This window comes from Callithrix jacchus, chromosome 2 (genome assembly GCF_049354715.1).
Source record: "Callithrix jacchus isolate 240 chromosome 2, calJac240_pri, whole genome shotgun sequence".
Lineage (NCBI taxonomy): Eukaryota > Metazoa > Chordata > Mammalia > Primates > Cebidae > Callithrix > Callithrix jacchus.
The window spans coordinates 139667904-139691951 of NC_133503.1; the positions used below are offsets into that span (position 1 = coordinate 139667904).

Here is a 24048-nt window from a genome sequence, read left to right on the forward strand (position 1 = left end):
AAAGCCCAGGTCCAGACGGGTTCACAGCCGAATTCTACCAGACACACAAGGAAGAGCTGGCACCATTTCTTCTAAAACTATTTCAAACAATCCAAAAAGAGGGAATCCTTCCCAAATCATTTTATGAGACCAACATCATTCTGATACCAAAACCTGGCAGAGACCCAACAAGAAAAGAAAACTTCAGGCCAATATCCATGATGAACATAGATGCAAAAATCTTCAATAAAATATTGGCAAGCCGATTGCAACAGCAAATCAAAAAACTTATTCATCATGATCAAGTAGGATTCATCCCGGGGATGCAAGGCTGGTTCAACATATGCAAGTCTATCAACGTAATTCACCACATAAACAGAACCAAAAACAAAAACCACATGATTATCTCAATTGACGCAGAGAAGGCATTTGACAAAATTCAACAGCCCTTTATGCTAAAAACCCTCAATAAACTCGGTATCGATGGAACGTATCTCAAAGTAATAAAAGCTATTTATGACAAACCAACAGCCAATATCATACTGAATGGGCAAAAACTGGAAGCATTCCCTTTGAAATCTGGCACTAGACAAGGATGCCCTCTCTCACCACTCCTATTCAATATAGTACTGGAAGTTCTAGCCAGAGCAATCAGGCAAGAAAAAGAAATAAAGGGTATTCAAATAGGAAAGGTGGAAGCCAAATTGTCTCTATTTGCAGACGACATGATAGTATACCTAGAAGACCCCATCGCCTCAGCCCAAAAACTCCTAAAACTGATAAGCAACTTCAGCAAAGTCTCAGGATATAAAATCAATGTGCAAAAATCACAAGTATTTGTCTACACCAATAACAGACTTAAAGAAAGCCAAATCAAGAGCGAACTGCCATTCGCAATTGCTACAAAAAGAATAAAATACCTTGGAATACAACTCACAAGGAACGTAAGAGACCTCTTCAAGGAGAACTACAAACCACTGCTCAACGAAATCAGAGAGGACACAAACAGATGGAGAAACATTCCATGTTCATGGTTAGGAAGAATTAATATCGTGAAAATGGCTATACTGCCCAAAGTAATTTACAGAATCAACGCTATCCCCATCAAGCTACCATTGACTTTCTTCACAGAACTGGAAAAAACCACCATGAACTTCACATGGAACCAAAAGAGAGCCCGCATAGCCAAGTCAATTCTAAGCAAAAAGAACACAGCGGGGGGCATCACACTACCGGATTTCAAACTATACTACAAGGCTACAGTAATCAAAACAGCATGGTACTGGTACCAAAACAGAGATATAGACCAATGGAACAAAACAGAGGCACCGGAGGCAACACAACATACATACAACTATACAATCTTTGATAAACCTGACAAAAACAAGCAATGGGGAAAGGATTCCATGTTTAACAAATGGTGTTGGGAAAACTGGCTAGCCATGTGCAGAAAGCAGAAACTGGACCCCTTCCTGACACCTTACACTAAAATTAACTCCAGATGGATTAAAGACTTAAACATAAGACCTGGCACCATAAAAACCCTAGAAGAAAATCTAGGCAAAACTATCCAGGACATAGGAGTAGGCAAGGACTTCATGAACAAAACACCAAAAGCATTGGCAACAAAAGCCAAAATAGACAAATGGGACCTAATCAAACTCCACAGCTTCTGCACGGCAAAAGAAACAGTCACTAGAGTGGATCGGCAACCAACAGAATGGGAAAAAATGTTCGCAGTCTACCCATCTGACAAAGGGCTGATATCCCGAATTTACAAAGAACTCAAACAGATTTACAGGAAAAAAACAAACAAGCCCATTCAAAAGTGGGCAAAGGATATGAACAGATACTTTACGAAAGAAGACATATATGAGGCCAACAATCATATGAAAAAATGCTCATCGTCACTGATCATCAGAGAGATGCAAATCAAAACCACATTGAGATACCATCTCACGCCAGTTAGAATGGCGATCATTAAAAAATCTGGAGACAACAGATGCTGGAGAGGATGTGGAGAAAAAGGAACACTTTTACACTGTTGGTGGGAGTGTAAATTAGTTCAACCATTGTGGAAGACGGTGTGGCGATTCCTCAAGGCCTTAGAAATAGAAATTCCATTTGACCCAGCAATCCCATTACTGGGTATATATCCAAAAGACTATAAATCCTTCTACTATAAGGACACATGCACACGAATGTTCATTGCAGCACTGTTTACAATAGCAAAGACCTGGAATCAACCCAAATGCCCATTGATAATAGACTGGATTGGAAAAATGTGGCACATATACACCATGGAATATTATGCAGCAATCAGAAATGATGAGTTTGTGTCATTTGTAGGGACATGGATGAATCTGGAGAACATCATCCTCAGCAAACTGACACAAGAACGGAAAATGAAACACCGCATATTCTCACTCATAGGTGGGTGATGAAAAATGAGAACACATGGACACAGAAAGGGGAGTACTAAACATTGGGGTCTATTGGGGGGAAAAGGGGAGGGCCAGTGGGAGGGGGAGGTGGGGAGGGATAGCCTGGGGAGAAAAGCCAAATGTGGGTGAAGGGGAGAAGAAAAGAAAGCACACTGCCATGTGTGTACCTACGCAACTGTCTTGCATGCTCTGCTCATGTACCCCAAAACCTATAATCCAATAAAAAATTTAAAAAAAAAAAAAAAAAAAAAAAAAAACGATACAGAGAGAGGCCAGGAGCACTGGCTCATGCCTATAATCCCAGTGCTTTGGTAAACTGAGGCAGGTGCATTATTTGAGGTTAGGCGTTCAAGACTAGCCTGATCACATGGTCAGATCCCTGTCTCTACTGAAAATACAAAAATTATCCAGGCATGGTGTCAGGCGCCAGCAATCCCAGCTACTCAAGAGGCTGAGGCAGGAGAATTGCTTGAACCCAGGAGATGGAGGTTGCAGTGAGCTGAGACCGCGTCACTGCACTCCAGTCTGGGCAAGAGAGATTCCGTCTCAAACAAAAACTATACAGAGAGAGTTACTTTCAATTACTGTACAGCTAACAGCTGAAATATACTTCACGAACTAGAAAAGGTTTTAAAAAAAAGGGGCAGAGGGGACAAGGAGCGTGACAGGTTTCCATACAGGATGTTTTAAAGTAAGGGCTATCTCATCAAGAAATAAAAAGGCTAAGCATAACAATATGTAACTGTAGAATGTGCTAGTCTGAAAGTTATAAATCCTGAAAACTTAAATTTAAAACTAAACTGCTTGGCTAGGCACAACAATTTCATGCCTGTAATCCCAGCATTTTTGGGGGCCAAGGCAGGGGAATCACTTGAGCCCAGGAGTTCAAGACCAGCCTGGACGACATGGTGAAACCCTTTCTCTACGAAAACTAAAACAATTACCCAAGTGTGGTGGTGCACACCTGCAGTCTCAGCTACCTGGGAGGCTGAGGCAGGAGGATCGTTTGAGTTTGGGAGATTGAGGCTATAGTGAGCCATGACTGTACCACTGCACTCCAGCCTGGGCAACAGAGTGAGATACTGGAAAAAAAAGACAGATGAAAGAAGAGAAAGAAGAGAGGGGAAGGGGCAGGACAGGGGAGAGGAGGACAGGCAAGGGGAGGGGACAGGAGTGGAGTGGAGGAGAGAGGGAGGGAGGTAGGCGCAGCGGCTTATGCCTGTAATCCCAGCACTTTGGGAGGCAGAGGCGGGTGGATCATGAGATCAGGAGTTCAAGACCAGCCCAGCCAACATGGTGAAATCCCATCTCTACTAAAAATACAAAAATTAGCCAGGTGTGGGAGTAGTCGCCTATAATCCCAGCTACTTGGGAGGCTGGGGCAGGAGAATCACTTGAACCTGGGAGGCAGAGTTTGCAGTGAGCCAAGATCACACCACTACACTATAGCCTGGGTGACAGAGCAAGACCACGAAAGAAAAGAAAAGAAACAAGAAAAGAAGCCAGGTACAGTGGCTCATGCTTTTCTTTTTTTTGAGACAGAGTCTTGCTCTGTTGCCCAGGCTGGAGTGCAGTGGTGCGATCTCAGCTCACTGCAAACACTGCCCCACCAGGTTCAAGCAACCCTCCTGTCTCAGCCTCCTGAGTAGCTGGGACTGCAGGTATACGCCACCACACCACCTAATTTTTGTATTTTTAGTAGAGATGGGGTTTCACCATATTGGCCAGGCTTATCTCGAACTCCTGATTTGTGATCCGCCCTGGCCTGGGCATGAGCCACCGCGTCTGGCCTGGCTCATGCCTTTAATCCGAGAACTTTGGGAGGCTGAGGTGAGCGGATCACCTAAGGTCAGGAATTTGAGACCAGCCTGGCCAACATGGCAAAACCCTATCTCTATTAAAACTACAAAAATTAACCGGATATGGTGGAGGGCACCTATAATCCCAGCTGCTTAGAAGGCTGAAGAAGGAGAATCACTTGAACCCAGGAGGCAGAGGTAGCAGTGAGCTGAATTCATGCCACAGTACTTCAGCCAGAGTGACAGAGCAAGACTCTGTCTCAAAAAACAAAAACCTAAACTGTTAATATTATTTTATGTAAGTCACTTAAGTGCCCTACATCTATTTAGTCTATTATTAATGAAAGCATTAGGGAAGGCTGACCTTGAGGTCTCTAGTGTTTTAAAGGCTCACTTGGAATCAAAATCGAAATCCTTACACTGGTCCTATATAATCTATCCTTCTTCACCTGCAGCCTTTACATCTCATACATCTACTATTCTTCCTCTCTTGCACTCTGTCCTACATTGGCCTCTTTGCTGTTCTCCAAGCATGCCAGCATATTATTCTCTTCCCTGTCTTTGAATTGCTCCCCCTTCCCCAGGACATCCCCTAGACTCAACATACTCCTTAACTTCTTTCTTCTTCTTTTTTTAAAGGCACACAGCACCCCACTTGGTTAATTTTTGTATTTTTTTGTAGAGACAGGGTTTTCCCTTGTTGGGAAAACTGGTCTTGAACTCCTGGGCTCAAGTGATCTGTCAGTCTCGGCCTCCCTAAAAGCTGGGAATACAGGCATCAGCCACCACACCTGGCCCTTCACTTCTTTTCAGTGTACCCTTTCAATGAAGCAAACTCTGGTGACTGCTGATTAAAAATTGAATCCCCAATCACAATACTCCCTACTCAAACCCTTTACTTTTCTCTACTTATTACTTATTTATTCAACTTATTTCTCTTGTTTATAATGTTTCCCAATTAGAATATAAACTCCATGGTGACGAATTTTTTTCTTTGTTCACTCCTATATCATCAGCACTTAGAACAACGCCTGACACACAGCAGACACTAAAATGTTTGTGAAATAAATATGTAAGGTGATTTTCAGTGGTAAATTTTTATGATTATAAAAATAATCATAAAAGACCAAAAAGTAACCATACATAATCCCATAATCAGTAATTAGAAGTGAATGTAAACAAATTCATCTGTAACATTTCCTAGACATTATCAGAGTTAAATTACTCATCAACATAGTCCTATACAGAATTTGTAATATAAGTGTAATGCATTTTAGTAAAAATCATTTCATTTAAATATCCAGTTTTAAAAACTGAAAAATGGCTAAGTGAGGGAACCTAAATATTCATGTGAAGTAAAAATTGGCCTTAATCTTAAAATGAAAGCAGTATGGAAAGGCTTTTCTTTTCTTTTTTTTTAAATAAAATATGGAATGCTTCACGAATTTGTGTGTCATCCTTGTGCAGGGGCCATGCTAATCTTCTCTGTATCGTTCCAATTTTAGTATATGTGCTGCAGAAGCGAGCACTGGAAAGGCTTTACAATACACAGAACAGGAAACAATCAACAAAGTGAAGAGACAAACTACAGAATGGGAGAAAGGAATTCCCAACTATCCATCTCACAAAAGTTAATAACCAGAATATATAAGGAACAAAAACAACTCAATAGCAAAAAACAAATAATCTGATTAAACAACAGGCAAAGCCAGGGGCAGTGGTTCACTCCTGTAATCCCAGCACTTTGGGAGGCTGAGGTGGGCAGATCACCTGAGGTCAGGAGTTCGAGACCAGCCTGACCAATATGGAGAAACCCCATCTCTACTAAAAATACAAAATTAGCTGAGCATGATGGTGCACGCCTGTGTTCCCAGCTACTCAGGAGGCTGAGGCAGGAGAATCACTTGAACCCGGGAGACAGAGGTTGCAGTGAACCAAGATCATGCCATTGCACTCCAGCCTGGGCAACAAGAACAAAACTCCCTCTCAACAACAACAACAAAAAAAAGGATATGCAAAAGATCTGAATAGACACTTCTCAAAAGACATACAAATGGCCAAAAGGTATTTGAAAAAATGTTCAACATCATTAATCATCAAGGAAATGCAAATCAGAACTGCACTGAGACACTGTCTCTGCAGTTAAAATGGCTACTACTAAAAAGATAAAAAAATTACAAATACTGGTCAGGATGTGGAGAAAGGGGAAAACTCATATGCTGCTCATAGGAATATAAAGTAGAAATGCCATTATGGAAAAAAGTATGGAAATTCCTCAAAAAACTAAAAATAGAACTACCATTTGATTCAGCCATCCTACTGCGAGGTATATGTCCAAAAGTAAGGAAATCAGTTTATCAAAGAGATATCTGAATTCTCATGTTTACTACAGTGCTATTCACAATAGCCAATACATAATACCAACCTAAATGTCCAGCAAAAAATGAGTAAAGAAAGTGAGAAAGTGTGGTATATAGCAATATAGATGAAACTAGAGGTCATTATGTTAGGTGAAATAAGACAGGCACAGAAAGACAAATATTGTATGTTCTCACTGATATGTAGCAGCTTAAAAAGTGGATCTCATGGAGGTAGGGATTAGAATGGTGCTCACCAGAGGCTGGAAAGGCAAGAGGGAAGGGAGTAATGAGAAGCTGGGTAGCGGGTACAAAAATATAGTTAAATAGAAGAAATAAGTTCTGGTATTCAATAGTACAGTAGGAAAATTATAGTTAACAATCACTTATTATATATTTCAAAATAGCTAGAAAATTATGTTGCCAATACAAAAATAAATGTATGAGGTGATGGATATCCCAATTACTCTGATTTCATAATTATGTATTGTGTATAACGCATCAAAATAGTACATGTAGTCCAAAAATATGTATGCATAACTATTATATATCCAAAAAAAGTTTAAGGCTTTTTAAGATAAAAAGCTCGGGGAGGCGGGGTGAGGTAGGGGCTGTGATATTGAAAATAAAAGTAATCCAGGCTGGGCAAGGTGGGTCACGCCTGTAATCCCAGCACTTTGGGAGGCCGAGGTGGGTGGATGACCTGGGGTTGGGAGATTGAGACCAGCCTGGCCGACATGGCAAAACCCTATCTCTACTAAAAATATAAAAATTAGCAGGGTGTGGTTGCAAGTGCCTGTAAGCCCATCTACTCAGCAGGGAGAATTGTTGAAGCTGGGAGGCGGAGGTTGCAATAAGCCAAGATCATGTCACTGCACCTCCAGCCTGGGTGACAGAGTGAGACTCTGTCCCCTCCCCACCCAAAAAAAGGCCAGGTATGGTGGTTCACGCCTGTAATCCCAGCACTTTGGGAGGCCGAGGAGGTGGATGACTTGAGATCAGAAGCTCGAGACCAGCCTGGCCAACATGGTAAAACCCTGTCTTTACTAAACACACAAAAAATTAGCCAGGTGTAGTAGTACATGCCTGTAGTCCTAGCTATTCCATAGGCCGAGGCACAAGAATCGTTTGAATCGGGGAGGCAGAGGTTACAGTGAGCCACAATGGAGACACCGAACTCCAGCCTGGGCAACAGAGAGACTCTGTCTCAAAAAAAAAAAAAAGAAAAAGTAATCCATACTAAAATAAAAGCTTCACATTAGAAGCTTGTCTAAATGAAAGCCAACTGTTTCAATCATCTAAAATTAACAGAGGTCAGGCATGGTGGGTTACCATGTAATCCCAAGATTTTGGGAGGCCGAGAGGGGTGGATCATTTGAGCTCAAGAGCTCAGGACCAGCCTGAGAAACAGGATGAATCCCCATCTCTACAAAAAAATACAAAAAATATTAGCCAGGCGTGATGGTGTGCGCCTGTGGTCCCAGCTACTCGAGAGGTTGATGGGGATGGATCGCTTGAGCCCAGGAAGTTGAGGCTGCAGTGAGCCGTGACTGCATCACTACACTACAGTCTGGGCAACACAGTGAGACACCTTGTCTCAAAAATTAAACATAATAAAGCCAGGCACGGTGGCTCAAGCCTGTAATCTCAGCACTTTGGGAGGCCGAGGAGGAGGGATCATGAGGTCAGGAGTTCGAGACCAGCCTGGCCAACATAGTGAAACCCTGTCTCTGTTTAAAAAAAAAAAAAAGTAAACATAATAAAAGAAAATACAAATCAATAGCACCACGTTTTGAAAGATGACCTAACATGCCCAAATTCTAACTTCACCTAACTAGAGAGGGTGAAAAAGGATACAATAACATTGCCTCTGCATTTCCCAGAAAGCCAGTCACTCTTCCTAATTAAAGGAAGCTGAAATATTTAAAGAATATTCATAAGTGCTAAAACATCCTGGATGAAAATTAATAAACACTTCACTAAAACATGTTCTAGTTACACAGACAGTAAATTAGATGGACCATGAAACTATATACAAAAAGGAAAGGTTTTTACTAAAGAAAAGAACACATCTTGCTTTAATATCAATAATAATATGGCAGATAGCAAATAATAAATAAAAGCAGTAATGTCAAAGCTTCCTCACCCTACCAGCTCATCTCATTTAAAAGATACCATTATTACCATCTGGCTTTGATATAGTTACCTCTAAATACAGCATACAGTAAGTACTTCATATAACTCCCTATTGAGCAATTTTAGTCAGTAGGTTATAAACTTTTTTTTATTTTTTATTTTTATAGAGACGAGGTCTATGTTGCCCAGGCTCGTCTTGAACTCCTGGACTCAAGCGATTCTCTTGTCTTGGCTTCCCAAAGTGCTGGGATTACCGGCATAACCACACCTGGCCTAAATTTCTAAAAAAGATAAAAAGAACTTAAGAATCTTTGCCTAATATTAAAAGTTTAGTTTTGGTACCAAAAATGAGGGTGCTGGTCAAACTTTTCAGAGAAATTACATATACTTAAGGGAGTATCATATACCATGCTTTTGTACCAACTTAAAAGATAAAGAAAAAAAAAAAAGAATATCATATACTTAAGAGAATATCAGCCATGCAATTCATACAGTATTCAAGAAGCAGATTTAAAAGACTCTAGTATCAAAAGTATCTATTACTTTATCCTTTTAACATTTTCAGGATGTGAAGTTACTAATGAATAAAATCAACTATGCAAAAATATAACCTTCATCTTTGAAAAATCTTGTGTTTCATTATAAACAAACTCACCTGAATGTTTTATTTGTTTTGTTAACATGAAGGTTTTCTACAAGAACCACCTGACTTTGATTTTCATACATTCTGTATTCTGAAACTGTGGAGGATGGAATTTCAATTTCTGTTTCAATTTGAGAATTTGACTGAAAAGACAAAATCATATTCTGTTATTTTTATAGCAGAATATACCTCTTAAAATATTTCCATCATTAAGAAAGATATTTTGTTTTGAAGAATTCCTTTTCTTTTTTAAATGTTTATGTATTTATTTATTTGAGATAGTCTCATTATGCTGCCCAAGCAGGTCTCAAACTCCTAGGCTCAAGTGATCCTCCTTCCTCAGCCTCCTGAGTAACTGAGATTATAGGCACATACCACCATGTGGTTAATTCTTTAAAATTAGATTCAAACTGGATATATAATGTTCATATTCTGTTGCCAAAACAAGGATGCCCAGTTCAGAGAAAAGTTTCAAAGATTATTGCAATAATATGTTTACATAATACTTGGAAAACTAAAATAGTCACCTGCTATGAAATTAAAAATAAAAGCTTAATTTTTTTTTTTAATAAAGAGCTTTCGGGTTCAAATAAAGATTATTTTAAATCTAGACTTTGCATTGGTAGAGAAATGAACAGAAAATAACTACCTAAAGTGAACATTTTTAGGCATTATACTACTTAGGCCTTTTTCCTACTACCAAAAGACCCATCAATAAGAGATTAAACTGTTATTCAAAACAGCATAATGTTATCCAGCAAAAACAATGCAACTCCATACTTCATCCAGAAAGCCACTTAACATAGTATTAAGTGAGTAACAGAAAGTTACAATATGTAATGATTTTATTGTTTAAATTTATGTAAGTGTGCATATATGTGTGCATGGAAATAGATCCAGTAAGATATATCAAAAGATTTTCAGTAGTTATCTCAGAGTGAGATTTGCATTATTTATTATATTATTTTGTCTTAATGGAACACTTCACGATGAATAGCTTCATTAGTTAGAAAAGAAATATATCGCCGGGTGCAGTGGCTCACGCCTGTAATCCCAGCACCTTGGGAGGCTGAGGCAGGTGGATCACGAGGTCAAGAGATCGAGACCATCCTGGTCAACATGGTAAAACCCCGTCTTTACTAAAAATACAAAAAAATTAGCTGGGCATGGTGGCGCATGCCTGTAATCCCAGCTACTCAGGAGGCTGAGGCAGGAGAATTGCCTGAACCCAGGAGGCAGAGGTTGCGGTGAGCCGAGATCGCGCCATTGCACTCCAGCCTGGGTAACAAGAGCGAAACTCCGTCTCAAAAGAAAAAAAAAAAAGGAAAAGAAAAGAAATATATCTATTTTCACTTAAAAAAAAAATCCAGAAGAGCAAATCTGAAACAAAACCGGATACTATATTCATTGAGTAGAATATGTGTCAGATGCCTATATTTCTAAGCCATATATGAGCTGTAACTTGATATTGTAAATGCATTAAAAGGCTCAATTCAATCACATAACAATAACTCACCACAATTAACACTTTCTTTTCACTTTCATCCCTTTGTAATATTGTTCTTTCTTCCTTAATTATGCCTTTGGCATCACTTTTTTCTACTATTTGCCTTTGTCCTGTCTTTCTTACATTTGGTCTCGGTCTCTGAAGTCGGCCTCTTACTGGTCGAGCAGGTGGAATGACACTTTCCTTCATTTCTTGCTGGGAAGTGTTTATATTATTAGTCCTAAACAAGGGGACAGGGAGAAAGACAGGGCACTTGACTGTAAAAAGTTGAAAACTAATGTAGAAATGTAAAATTTGGATCTCCTCTAATAAAGGCTCTAAAAAATACTTTGTACCATTACAGGGAAATTGCTTTCTGATTATAAACATCTTACTTTACAAAAGAAAGCAGTTGTTTCATTCTCAAAAGATAATAAACTTATATGATATGCCTAGAGTTGCTAAATAGTGGTTGCCAGGAGCTGGAAGAAGAGGAGAATGAGTTAATATTTAATGGGTACAGAGTATCATTTTACAAAGATGAAAAACAAAGTCTAAAAATGAATGATGGTGGCAACTGGACATCTATGTGAATACACTTAACACCACTATACATTAAGAAATAGTTAAAAAATAGTTAAAATGGTTAATTTTGTGTTATATGTATTTCACCAATTTTTAAAAAGTAATAAATATATATAGCTTATATACATACAGGCTGAGTAGCACTCATCCAAAATGCTTAGGACCAGAAATGTTTCAGATTTCAGATTGTTTTAGATTCGGAAATATATGCATTATACTTATCAGCTGGGCATCCATACTTTGGAAATCCAAAATGCTCCAATGAACATTTCTTTGGAGCACCACATCAGCTCTCAGAAAGTTTTAAATTGTGGAGCATTTCAGAATTTTTGATTAGGGATGCTCAACCTGTACTTTTTAAATGCAGTGCTTCATATAGACTCTTAAGCAGCTGACAATGCACACAACAGGCAACCACTAGATGGTATTGAATTAAATCCAATATGTTATGTTAGGCAGTCTGCTAAATCAATAAAATTAAACCAATATTCTTTATGTTCACTTTTTAAATGCATTAAAATATCTCAATAAAAATGAGAAGTATTTTTAAAAAGTGTCTCTCTTATTTTTTATTTTCAAAGAAAGTAACTGTTTACCCCACAGAAACAACGAAGTCATTTTCCTGGGCTTGTGCTGACTGAGAGTCCTCTTTAGGTTCACAAGAATTTGAAGGTGAAAGGTTATTTTCAGTCTGTATACATGGCAATATCACAGCTTCCTCATTCCTGTGACCTGATGTGTCTTTTTCTCTTGATATCATTAGGGAAGTTTCATCCTACAAGGCAGAAAAAAAATTTCATTCAGCGTTGCTAAAAGTATAAAGAAATAAGAACTTTCTTATTCTATTCATACAAGTATAAACTGATATCATCTTTGTAAAAAACAGTAGTGTAGTTAGTCTATGCCAAAACTAAATTCCGAGCAATTCTACTTCTGGAAATGCATCTTATAAATATTTAACAAGTAGAAAGATACATACAAAAATACTTATTGTAATAATTTAAATGCCACCTCCCCCACTGGAAAAGACAAACAAAAAATCAGAAATAAGATCTGTCACTAAGGGATTGAATAAATAAATTCTAATTTATTTACAATGCAATAGTACCTAATCGTTTAAAAGAAGATAAATCTCTTTGTACTGATCTAAAAAGAAGCTCACAATATTTTAACTGGAAAAATCAGAAGGCAAGAATTAGTGTAGCCGGGCGCAGTGGCTCACGCCTGTAATCCTAGCATTTTGGGAGGCTGAGGTAGGTGGATCACCTGAGGTTAGGAGTTCAAGACCAGCCTGGCCATCATGGTGAAACCCCATCTTTAAAAAAATTTTTTTAATTTAAAAAATAAAAAAAGAATCAGTGTCATTTTGGAAAACAATAAAAATATCTGCCCATTTTATTATTTTATAAATATACCAAAAAGTCTTTTTCCTTGGGGGAAAGGGATGTGATATAAAAGACTCACTTTTTAGAATACATATAATTTTCCAAATTGAAAATTCTATAATCAGAAAATATAATACAAATGTAACTTATCTTTTATGACTATAAGCTTAGGAGAAAAGGTATAAATGTTGATACACAGTAAAGTACTGAGCTATTTTAAAATGTCAAATAAGAATTTTAATTCTAAAAAGGACTTTATATGTGGAAAACATTCAGTTTATAATTATTCATTTCTTTTTTTTTTTGAGATGGAGTTTCGCTCTTGTTACCCAGGCTGGAATGCAATGGCGCGATCTCGGCTCACCGCAACCTCTGCCTCCTAGGTTCAAGCAATTCTCCCACCTCAGCCTCCCGAGTAGCTGGGATTACAAGCGTGCACCACCATGCCCAGCTAATTTTTGTATTTTTAGTAGAGACGGGGTTTCACCATGTTGACCAGGATGGTCTCGATCTCTTGACCTCGTGATCCACCCACCTCGGCCTCCCAAAGTGCTGATATTATAGGCATGAGCCACTGCGCCCGTTTTTGATGGTCTTTTACACAATCAATCTGTTATGGAGAAAGTTCATAAAGTAAATAAAATATTACCTTTAACTCCAATCAAACTTACATTTCACCTTCACCACAGAGTGAAATAAAAAACTATTAATGGGCTGGGCGCGGTGGCTCACACCTGTAATCCCAGCACTTTGGGAGGCTAAGGCGGGTAGATCACGAGGTCAAGAGATCTAGACCATCCTAGTCAACATGGTGAAACCCCGTCTCTACTAAAAATACAAAAATTAGCTGGGCATGGTGGCGCGTGCCTATAATCCCAGCTACTCAGAAGGCTGAGGCAGGAGAATTGCCTGAACCCAGGAGGTGGAGGTTGCGGTGAGCCGAGATCACACCATTGCACTCCAGTCTGGGTAACAAGAAGAAAACTCCGTCTCAAAAAAAAAAACAAAACCATTTTTGTCACCAGGCATGGTGGCTCACGCCTGCAATCCCAGCACCTTGGGAGGCTGAGGTGGGCAGAACATGAGGTCAGGAGTTCAAGACCAGCCTGGCCAACATGGTGAAACCCTGTCTCTATTAACAATACAAAAAGAAAATAATAGTGGGGCATGGTGGCACATGCCTGTAGTCCCAGCTACTCAAGAGGCTGAGGCAGGAGAATTGCTTGAACCCGGAAGGTTGTGGTTGCAGTGTGCCGAGATCACACCACTACACTCCAGCTTGGGTGACAGTGAGACTTTGTCTCAAAAAATAAAAATAAATAAAAAACTATTTATATATATATACATATGTATATATTTTTTTAATTGTACTTTAGGTTCTGGGGTACATGTGCAGATCATGCAGGATTGCTATATAGGTATATACATGGCAATGCGGTTTGCTGCCTCCATCCCCCAATAAAAAACTATTATTCTCATTTTCCTATGAAGAAAATTGTTTCATCAATGGTCACAAAGCCAGAAATGGAACCAGAGCCCAGACCTCCTAAATGCTTTCCCACAACAGGCTTGCCTATAATCGGATATCTGAGATTCTTACACAAATTACGTGTAATAATGAGGCACATTAAGCATGGGAACAATATAACATGCAGCAAAAATTACACAGAAATATTTGTAAAATTTTAATGCCAGGTGCTTTTAGTAGCCCTTCACTTAAAAAAAAATACCCACACAGAACTTCCATCTTAAATATCACTCACATATTGAAAAGGGACAGTATCAGGTTGTTCATTATTCTCTTGCATCACAATAGTCTTCATTTTCTTGGTTTCTGATTTCTTCCCAGATAGACATGTTTCTGATTCTGTAGTCTCTCTCTTCAAAGCTGCCCTTGCTAAGTTTGGTTTTGGTCTTTTGAATCGACTTCTCACAAAAGGTGCTGGTTTAATTTCAAGTGGCTTCTGTTCTTGAGGAAGAGATTTGCTTTTGGAACAAAAATGATCAAGCTTTAGAATGAACTGAAGGGGCAGTGGCAATGGAGTCTCAGGACAACCTTAGAGACTGGCAGTAAACATTTACTTCTTTTTTGTTGGAGACAGGGTCTTGTTCTGTCACCCAGGCTAGAATGCAATGACACAATCATAGTTCACTGCAGCCTTGACCTCCATGGGCTCTGGTGATCCTCCCATCTCAGCCTCCCAAGTAGCTGGGACTACAGGCATATGCCACCACATCCAGCTAGTTTTTGTATTTTTGTAGCGATGGGTTTCTACAGCCTGTTGCCCAGGCTAGTCTCAAACTCCTGGGCTCAAAGGATCCACCCACCTTAGCCTCCCAAACTGCTAAGATTACAGGTGCGAGCCGCCATACTTGGCCTAATTCTAATTCACAGGAAAACAAATCGAACTATCTGGTAGATCCTGAAAAAACATGAGTGGTACAATCCAGGTATGAGCCTAGGAATTATATAATCTCTGCACAAAGAAAACATGAGTCTGTCAAACCTGTATTGATTTAAGACTGTTACATACAATTTTGTATGTTAGTAACTTTCACAACTGTCAGAGTGACCTCAATTCTCTCCCAGTCTTCCCAAAACTATCTTATATCTCTAACACTATCCTGCATATGTTATACCCTGAAATCTCACTTAAACATAATCTGCAAATATAACTTAATATCTGTCTTTAAAAACACACTTGTACCTTAAATTAATATCTGAAAACTGCTCTGAAACATCTGGAGATCGAAGCCCCTGGACTTTGGTTTTATCAGATTCATGAGTCTGTGAAGAAACCTTGAAATGACTTAAGCTACTTGATACTTCTTTTTCAGGACTTCTTTTTTCTTCTACAGGTGTATGCATCATCGACAGTACTTCGCTGCTGATGTTCTAGAAAAACAGTCAAATAAATCAGCACAGATAAAATATTCTTTAAACATCTCATATATTTAAAACAAGTCTACTATATTCTAAACACTTTCCTTTAAACATTTAGAGGTTTTTAATTTTTAAATAAAATTTAACTTCCGAATGTTAAACCTGAAATTCAGGAAACTTCAAGGCACTGAAACATAGAAACTTAGGGCTACAAAAGACTAAACTTTTAGAGATTTTTAAGTGTTGTTGGACTTAAAGACAAAATAATGGAATTATTTTGGTAACTTTTCTCTGAAAAAAGCACTCAAAAATATTTTAAAGGATAGAAAAATACATACTTTAATATCTAGTGAAGGCATAGCACTGCAGTCACTGCTACCACTCTGCATTAAATGTGTCTCAGTTTGTCTTGAGGTACTGGTCTCCTCTAGCTCACTTTCCCTTGGAGAAATGTCTGTTTTTCCAGTTTTTTTCAATTCTGCCACCGTTTCCTCAGTAACACAGATCTCTTCAGATCCACTCTCTCTAAAATTTTCTATTCCAGTTTCTTTCAAATCTGCCTCCATTTCTTCAATGGCAGCCATATCTCCTGATACTTTCTCCATCATGGAAATGCCTTTTTTTCCGGTTTCTTTCAAATCAATCTCCCTTTCCCTTACAGCACTGATCTCTACTAGCCCCTTTTCCCTTTGGGAAATTTCTTCTCTAACTTCTTTCAAATCTGTCTCCATTTCACCTATAGGCTTGACTTCCTCTGGGCCTTTTTCCTGTGGAGATATTTCTCTTTCAGTTTCTTCCAAATCTATGTCTATTTCCTTAGTGGCATCAATCACCTCAGGTGTCTTCTTCCTTGGGGAAATCTCCCTTCCAGTTGCTTTCAAATCTGTCTCCATTTCACCTAAAGGCTTGACCTCCTCTAGGCCTTTTTCCTGTGGGGATATTTCTCTTCTTCCAGTTTCTTCCAAATCTTTGTCTATTTCCTTAGTGGCATCAATCACCTCTGGTGTCTTCTCCCTTGAGGAACTCTCTCTTCCAGTTGCTTTCAAATCTGTCTCCATTTCACCTATAGGCTTGACTTCCTCTGGGACATTTTCCTCTAGGAATATTTCTCTTCCTCCAGTTTCTTCCAAATCTTTGTCTACATCCTTAGTGGTATCAATCATCTCTGGTGTCTTGTCCTTTGGGGAAATCTCCCTTCCAGCTGCTTTCAAACCTGTCTCCATTTTCATGATGACATCAATCACATCTACAGTCTTCTCCCTGGGAGAAATGGCTCTTCTTCCAGATTCTTTTAAATCTGACTGCATTTCTTTAGTAGTACTAATACCTTCTGCTACCATCTCCCTTGGTGAGGTATTTGGTGTTATAGTTTCTCTCAATGCTGCTGTCATTTCCCCAGAGACAGCAATCTTCTCTAGTACCTCTTCCTTTGAAGAAATTTCTCTTCTTCCAGTTCTTCTTCCTATGTTTGGCTTTGGTTTCTGAAATCGAGTCCTTAGAATTGAGACTTGGTCACGTTTATTTGCTTTATTATTCTCTTGAACGCTGTAAAAAAAAGGGGGAGGGTGCACACAATCAAGTTTTAAACCAGACTGCCTGCTGAAAGAGATGATGTTTGAGAAATCACTACAGAAACACCAAAACTCTCAAATTTGAAAAAATTAAGGAAGCCCTAGGAATCTCCGGGTAAAATTTAAAAATTAAAAGAAAAACATCCCATCTTTTGAAATCATAGCAAAAATGTTAAACATATCTATCTAGTAAGGTCAATTACTATAGAAGCTATTTAATCCTAATAGTCTCTTTCCAATTGTCATTCACACCACTGTTTGTAAATACTGGCTGGGAAAGACTCTCCAGTTCTCTGCATTAGAGCTAAATCAGTGTATGTCTCCTATTTCTACCTCTTCATCCCTTCTATCTTTTACCCAGACAAATGCTTTGCCATAATAGATCCGACCACCTCAAATACCTAGATACAAGTATGACTTAACTAAGATTAAATCTTATGACTACAATGAGGTCTGCTCTCCTCACCTTTTAAAACCAATTTTAAATGAGATATCCTATACAGATATTTCTCTGAGAGCTTGTTATTTGATAATACAAGTATTTGATAACACAAGTCAAAAATAAAAGGACAGATTAAATACACAATATTTTGCTGAATGTTTTGGGCACACAATCACTATCGAAAACAAGCACCTTGCTCTCCAAAAAAGACGCAGCACTTTTTGCTTTCTGTTGTCTTTATTATAATAGATAGGAAAATCAATAAACATATAAATGAGTGAAAGAGCTTTTAAATGACTCACCAGAAAAGTTAATATTGGGCAAAAGCTAGATCAAATGAAACACTAGATTTATTCAGCCATGTCATACTGAACAGGTATATAACAGTTCAACACCGCATATATAACAGTTCAACAGGTATATAACTGTTCAACTTGAGCCATCGTGCCTGGCCGATTTATGATACTGAACAGGTATATACATTCAACAGCTTGAAAAAAGATGTATTGGGCTGGGCACAATGCCTCATGCCTGTAATCCTAGCACTTTGGGAGACTGAGGCAGCCCATTTCTACTGAAAAAAAAAAGGCCCAAAATCAGCCAGGTGTGGTGGCATACACCTGTAGTCCCAGCTATTCAGGAGGCTGAGGTGGGAGGATCACCTAAGCCCAGGAAGGATAAGGCTACAGTAAGCCATGATCACGCCACTGCACTCCAGACTGGGCAAAAGGGCAAGATCCCATCTCAAAACAAATAAGCAAAAGATTTATTTAAAAGCATGCTAGGCCAGACATGGTAATTCAGCCTCTAATCCTAGCATTTTGGGAGGCTGAGGCAGGTGGATCATTTGAGGTAAGGAGTTTAAGACCAGCCTGGTCAACAAGGTAAAAACCTGTCTCTACTGAAAATACAAAAATAAGCCGGGGGTGGTGGCATAAGCCTGTAATCTCAGCTACTCACAAGGCTAAAGCAGGAAAATAGCTGGAACCCAGGAGGCAGAGGTTGCAGTGAGCCAAGATCACGCCATTGCACTCAAGCTGAGCAAGAGAGCAAGACTCTGTCTCAAAAAAAAAAAAAAAAGTATGCTATTGCTTGTTTCAACTTCTCTAAGTCCTAAATTATCCTTTCTCACTGAAATAACTGTTTTCAATAATGCAATTTTTGATAATATAAGGCAGGTCCTTAGGAATAAGATTGCTTGTCAAACTGTACTTGTTTACATAACTTAAGTGTTTATATACATCATTAACTTTAGTAATTGACAACATTAAATGTAAAATTAATAGCAATCCATAGGGGAAATTTAATTTGATCAGTCCTGAATGAACTGCATTCCATTTTTTGGTTTATGATACTTTTCTTTTCTTTTTTGAAAAGAAAAGAATTTTCTTTTTTGAAAAGAAAACCTCCGGGGTTCAGGCAATTCTCCTGCCTCAGCCTCCTGAGTAGCTGGGATTACAGGCACGTGCCACCATGCCCAGCTAATTTTTTGTATTTTTAGTAGAGATGGGGTTTCACCATTTTGACCAGGATGGTCTCGATCTCTTGACCTCGTGATCCACCCACCTTGGCCTCCCAAAGTGCTGGGATTACAGGCTTGGGCCACCGCGCCTGGCCGATTTATGATACTTTTCATCTCCATCATTTATGATTCATGTTCATCTCCGTAAACATCTATGGTGAGACTACTGTGCTAGCAATCTTTGGTTTGGGTATCATGGGAAGAAAGATAAACTCTTTATAAAGTCACATTTTGAAAACAGGCATATTCTTTAAACATGTAAATGCTTGAAGCAAAGACTTTATTAATAATTTCATTATTTTGATATTGGTTCAGATTATAAGATACAAATATATAATGTTATAATTATATTCTATGTGCTAAGGTTTTTTAAACTGCCATTACAGCAGGATTAGATTGTTTCTAAGTGACAAAAGGGGTGCATAATTAACTGAAGGGCAGTATCTGAGACTGGATATCAAATACAATATTGAACTAGATTATTGCTCAATTTAAAATATACAGTAGATCCACAAACTCCTCAAATCACAAATCTGAGAATAAAAGCAAAGCAAGAGAATTAAGAATGGAGAAAATAAGATATGGAGTGGGCATAAAACTATAAATCTGCTTCAAGGTCTGTATATGTGTTTTTCTAAAACAAGGAGTTTAAGAATCTATAAAATATTCATGGCCAGATGTGGTGGCTCACATCTGTAATCCTAGCACTTTTGGAGGCTAAGGAAAAAGGATCCTTCAGCCCAAGAGTTCAAGACAAGCCTGGGCAACATGGCAAACTCTGTCTCTAAAAATATTAAAAAATTAGCTAGGTGTGGGGCATGCACCTGTGGTCCCAACTACTTGGGATGCTGAGGCAAGAGGAGCGATTGAGACCAGGGGGTTGTGGTTACAGTGAGCCATGATCACACCACCACACTCCAGCCTGGGTGACAGAGCAAGATTCTGTCTTAAAAAAAATGTCCATGTGTGTTTGTGTGTGTGTGTTTCAAATATATATATGTATGTATGTATATATATGTGTTTCAAATACATATATATTTGAAAGAAGCATCACCAATCATGACAAAAACCTCAAAATGTTTATATGGAATAGATAAGATACAAAATTAACCTGTAAGATTAAGTTTTAAAGAAATATTCACTAGTTTATCTAATAAAGTACATTTTTTTATAGAGATGCAGTCTTGCAATGTTGTCCAGGCTGGTCTTGAGCTCCTGGCCTCAAGTGATCCTCCCGTGTCAGCTTCCCAAAGTACTGGGGTTATAGGTGTGAGTCACTATGCCCAGCCTAAAGAATTTTTAATGCATTCTCTGAGAGACTATTATCCTACTTTCTCTTTATCTTACATAGCATCTCAAACAGGTCAACATATTTGGAGTGGGGGGGGGAGAACTTTCTGTTAGACATAGGTATATAATTTGATAAAACACAGCATCTTAGAATTGTTTTTGAGCATTTTGGAGATTCAAAGGCCAGAAAGACGACATGATAAAGCAGAAATGACACTGCCCATAGATAGGAAAGCTGTTGAGACCAGACTGAATATTAGTTACAGACAATATCCAACGGTGTTCTAAAACCCAGAGGCCACTCAGAAAAGTTTAATTTTCTACTAAACCACAGTATCTATTAATAGACTCTAGCTTAAACTGAAAAGACATAAATAAAAAGAATAATTTGCTAGCTATCTGTAATTAAAATCTGTATCAGAGACATGTAACAAGCAATGTAGTCATGCAAGCTTCTATCTAGAGACTGTGTGCTCATTAGTAAAATAATTGGGGCAGTGGGGAGGACTAAGAAGCAAAGGAATAGTAAAGGCGACAAGAAATAAATTTTTCTGTCTTCCAATAAAGCTCTTTAAAGTAGTTCAGGAAACCTAGCTTTCACTCTCAGGTTACGTACTTTTCTTCTTTGAGGGGACAGGAGTCTGTCTCACTTTTTTGACCTGGCTGGACTAAAGTGGCCCAATCTTAGCTCCCTGCAGCTTCAAATTCCTGGGCTCAAGCAATCCTCTTCCTTCAGCCTTCCATGTAGCTAGATAGGCATGAGCCACCATGCACAGCTAGGTAGTATTTAAATAGGCTAATACAGCCGGAAGAAAGTACAGCATTAGCCAGCCTTTAAGTGTAAAGACTGGTAAAATATTAAGTACTGAAACTGGATAGCAGATATATGGGAGTCCATTATTGCACTTTTGCACACATGAAACATTTCTAAAATGAAAATTTAAAAAGTATACTAGTAATTCCATCAGCCTGGCTTGGTACCCTCCAAGGAAGAAATAAAAAACAGAAAAGGCTTTGGCTATCAGCAGTACAGGTCTTTATACATAAGTTTTAAATAAAATTTATTTATCTTAAATAAAGGCAGTATATACTTAATCTAATTCCAAAGAAACAAATATTTAAAAAATAAGTCTCATTTTACATTTGAACATAAACATACAATTTAATATGCATGTTAAGTGATAAGGCTGGCCAGGCGCGGTGGCTCACACCTGTAATCCTAGCACGTTAGGAGACCAAGGTGGATGGATCACCTGAGGTCAGGAGTTCGAGACCAGCCTGGCCAATATGGTGAAACTGCGTCTCTACTAGAAATATAAAAATTAGCCAGGTGTGATGGCAGGCACCTGTAACTCCAGCTACTCAGGAAGCTGAGGCAGAAGAATTGCTTGAACCTAGGAGGAGGAGATTGTAGTGAGCTGGATTGCGCCATTGCACTCCAGCCCAGGCAAAAAGAGTGAAACTCAGTCTCAAAAAATAAAAAAATTAAAAATTAAAAAAGAAGTAAAAAGGCTATTTATGTTAACTCAAGTACTAATTTATGATGAGTAGCTTTTATCAAACCATCTGAGAAATTCACATAAAGGCTATGACATAATTTTCTTTAAAGGTGAAGTTATATTTTAAAACACTATATAACTAGACATGCAGATAACAAATCCATCTAATTTGATTCTGTTTTAAAAAACTGATGAAAGAGTTCTAAAACTTTTTACAAAAATCCAAAGATCATATAATCAACAAAATGATGCTTACCTTGGACATTCATTAAGAACTTTGGGCTCATCTGGCTGCACGTTTTGCAAAGAATCATTTTTCTCAGATATGACATCTTCCTCTTCAAAATCTTTACACGATTGATCTTCCATGTGTTGAGAAGTCTTGAAAACAAACAATATTTTTTAATGTTTTGGTTTCACAATGTGGCGCAACAGATTTCACTGAAAATGTTGTTCAATTTAAGTATAAAATGGCAAAAAATTTAAAATTATAAAATGGTGACTTTAAAATATATTTAATGCTTTTTCTTTAGCTATCTGAGAAAATTTCATGAGCTACTCCTTTTAGTATATCTCAAAGCCCCATTCTTTTTCTCCTAATCAAAGTAACTGCTTTGGTCTCATTTATTAGAAATGCCCCATGGCATTTCTGAATTCTTTTGATTATTATAATTGCATCATAGACCATGAGGTTTTTTTTGTTTTTTTTTTTTTTAAGACAGGGTCTCACTCCGTCACCCACACTGGAGTGCAATGGCATAATCATAGATAGCTCACTGAAGGCTTGAACTCCTGGGCTCAAGTTATCCTCCCGCCTCAGCTCCCAAGTAGCTGGGACTATAGGAGCACACCATCAAGCCCAGGTTGATGATTCTCAGCAAATTGACACAAGAACAGAAAACCAAACACCACACATTCTTACTCATAGGTGGGTGCTGAACAATGAGAACACATGGACACAGGGAGGGGAACATCACACACTAGGGTCTGTTGGTGGGTGGGGGGCTAGAGAGGGATAGCAGGGGGGGAAATGCCTGATGTAGGTGATGGGGATAGAGGCAGCAAACCACCATGGCATGTGTGTACCTATGTAACAATCCTGCAAGTTCTGCACATGTACCCTAGAACTTAAGTATAATTTTAAAAAATATATTTATTGCTGGGTGCGGTGGCTCACGCCTGTAATCCCAGCACTTTGGGAGGCCGAGGCGGGTGGATCACGAGGTCAAGAGATCGAGACCATCCTGGTCAACATGGTGAAACCCCATGTCTACTAAAAATACAAAAGAAAAATTAGCTGGACATGGTGGCACATGCCTGTAATCCCAGCTACTCAGAAGGCTGAGGCGGAGAATTGCCTGAACCCAGGGGGCGGAGGTTGCAGTAAGCTGAGATCATGCCACTGCACCAGCCTGGATAACAAAATAATAATAATAAAATAAAATAAATAAAAAATATTTATTTATTTATTCATTCATTCATTCATTCTGTAGAAACAGAATGTCACTATATTGACAGACTGGTCTGAGACACCTGGCCTCAAGCAATCCTCTCACCTCAGCCTCCCAAAATGCTGGGATTACAGGTGTGAGTCACCATGCCTGGCCTATGGACCATGGAAATTATAAGAGAAGAAACTGAAATCTCAAAACATGCCAACTTTTACCTTTATCACAGACTATGTAAATAATCTAAAATTCATAGTCTTTGTTCTTGAAATTGCATCTTAGTAGGGAGCTTTTAACTTTTTTTCTTTTTTTTTTTGAGATGGAGTTTCGCTCTTGTTACCCAGGCTGGAGTGCAATGACTCGATCTCGGCTCACTGCAACCTTCGCCTCCTGGGTTCAGGCAATTCTCCTGCCTCAGCCTCCTGAGTAGCTGGGATTACAGGCACGCGCCACCATGCCCAGCTAAATTTTTGCATTTTTAGTAGAGACGGGGTTTCACCATGTTGACCAGGATGGTCTCAATCTCTCGACCTTGGGATCCACCCGCCTCGGCCTCCCAAAGTGCTGGGATTACAGGC

General features: G+C 38.7%; 1 protein-coding gene and 1 non-coding gene across 15 annotated transcripts in view; both read right to left on the bottom strand.

Moving 5' to 3' along the window:
• BDP1 (BDP1 general transcription factor IIIB subunit) overlaps positions 1–24048 on the bottom strand; it is a 131228-nt gene that overhangs the window by 52910 nt on the left and 54270 nt on the right. For all 14 annotated transcript variants that reach the window (XR_013532285.1, XR_013532286.1, XR_004739867.3 and 11 more), the window contains 7 exons: positions 22279–22403; positions 16037–17243; positions 15523–15710; positions 14578–14800; positions 12026–12204; positions 10875–11085; positions 9371–9501 (listed from right to left, as the gene is read on the bottom strand). Coding sequence is in view for 11 of the 14 variants with exons in the window: in XM_078365371.1 (XP_078221497.1) it covers positions 9371–9501; positions 10875–11085; positions 12026–12204; positions 14578–14800; positions 15523–15710; positions 16037–17243; positions 22279–22403 (2264 nt within the window). In the remaining 3 variants the exon portion in view is untranslated. The remainder of the gene's footprint in view (positions 1–9370; positions 9502–10874; positions 11086–12025; positions 12205–14577; positions 14801–15522; positions 15711–16036; positions 17244–22278; positions 22404–24048) is intronic.
• Positions 5645–5751, bottom strand: LOC118151771 (U6 spliceosomal RNA). Its single transcript, XR_004740182.1, has one exon. It is a non-coding gene; the product is annotated as a U6 spliceosomal RNA (small nuclear RNA).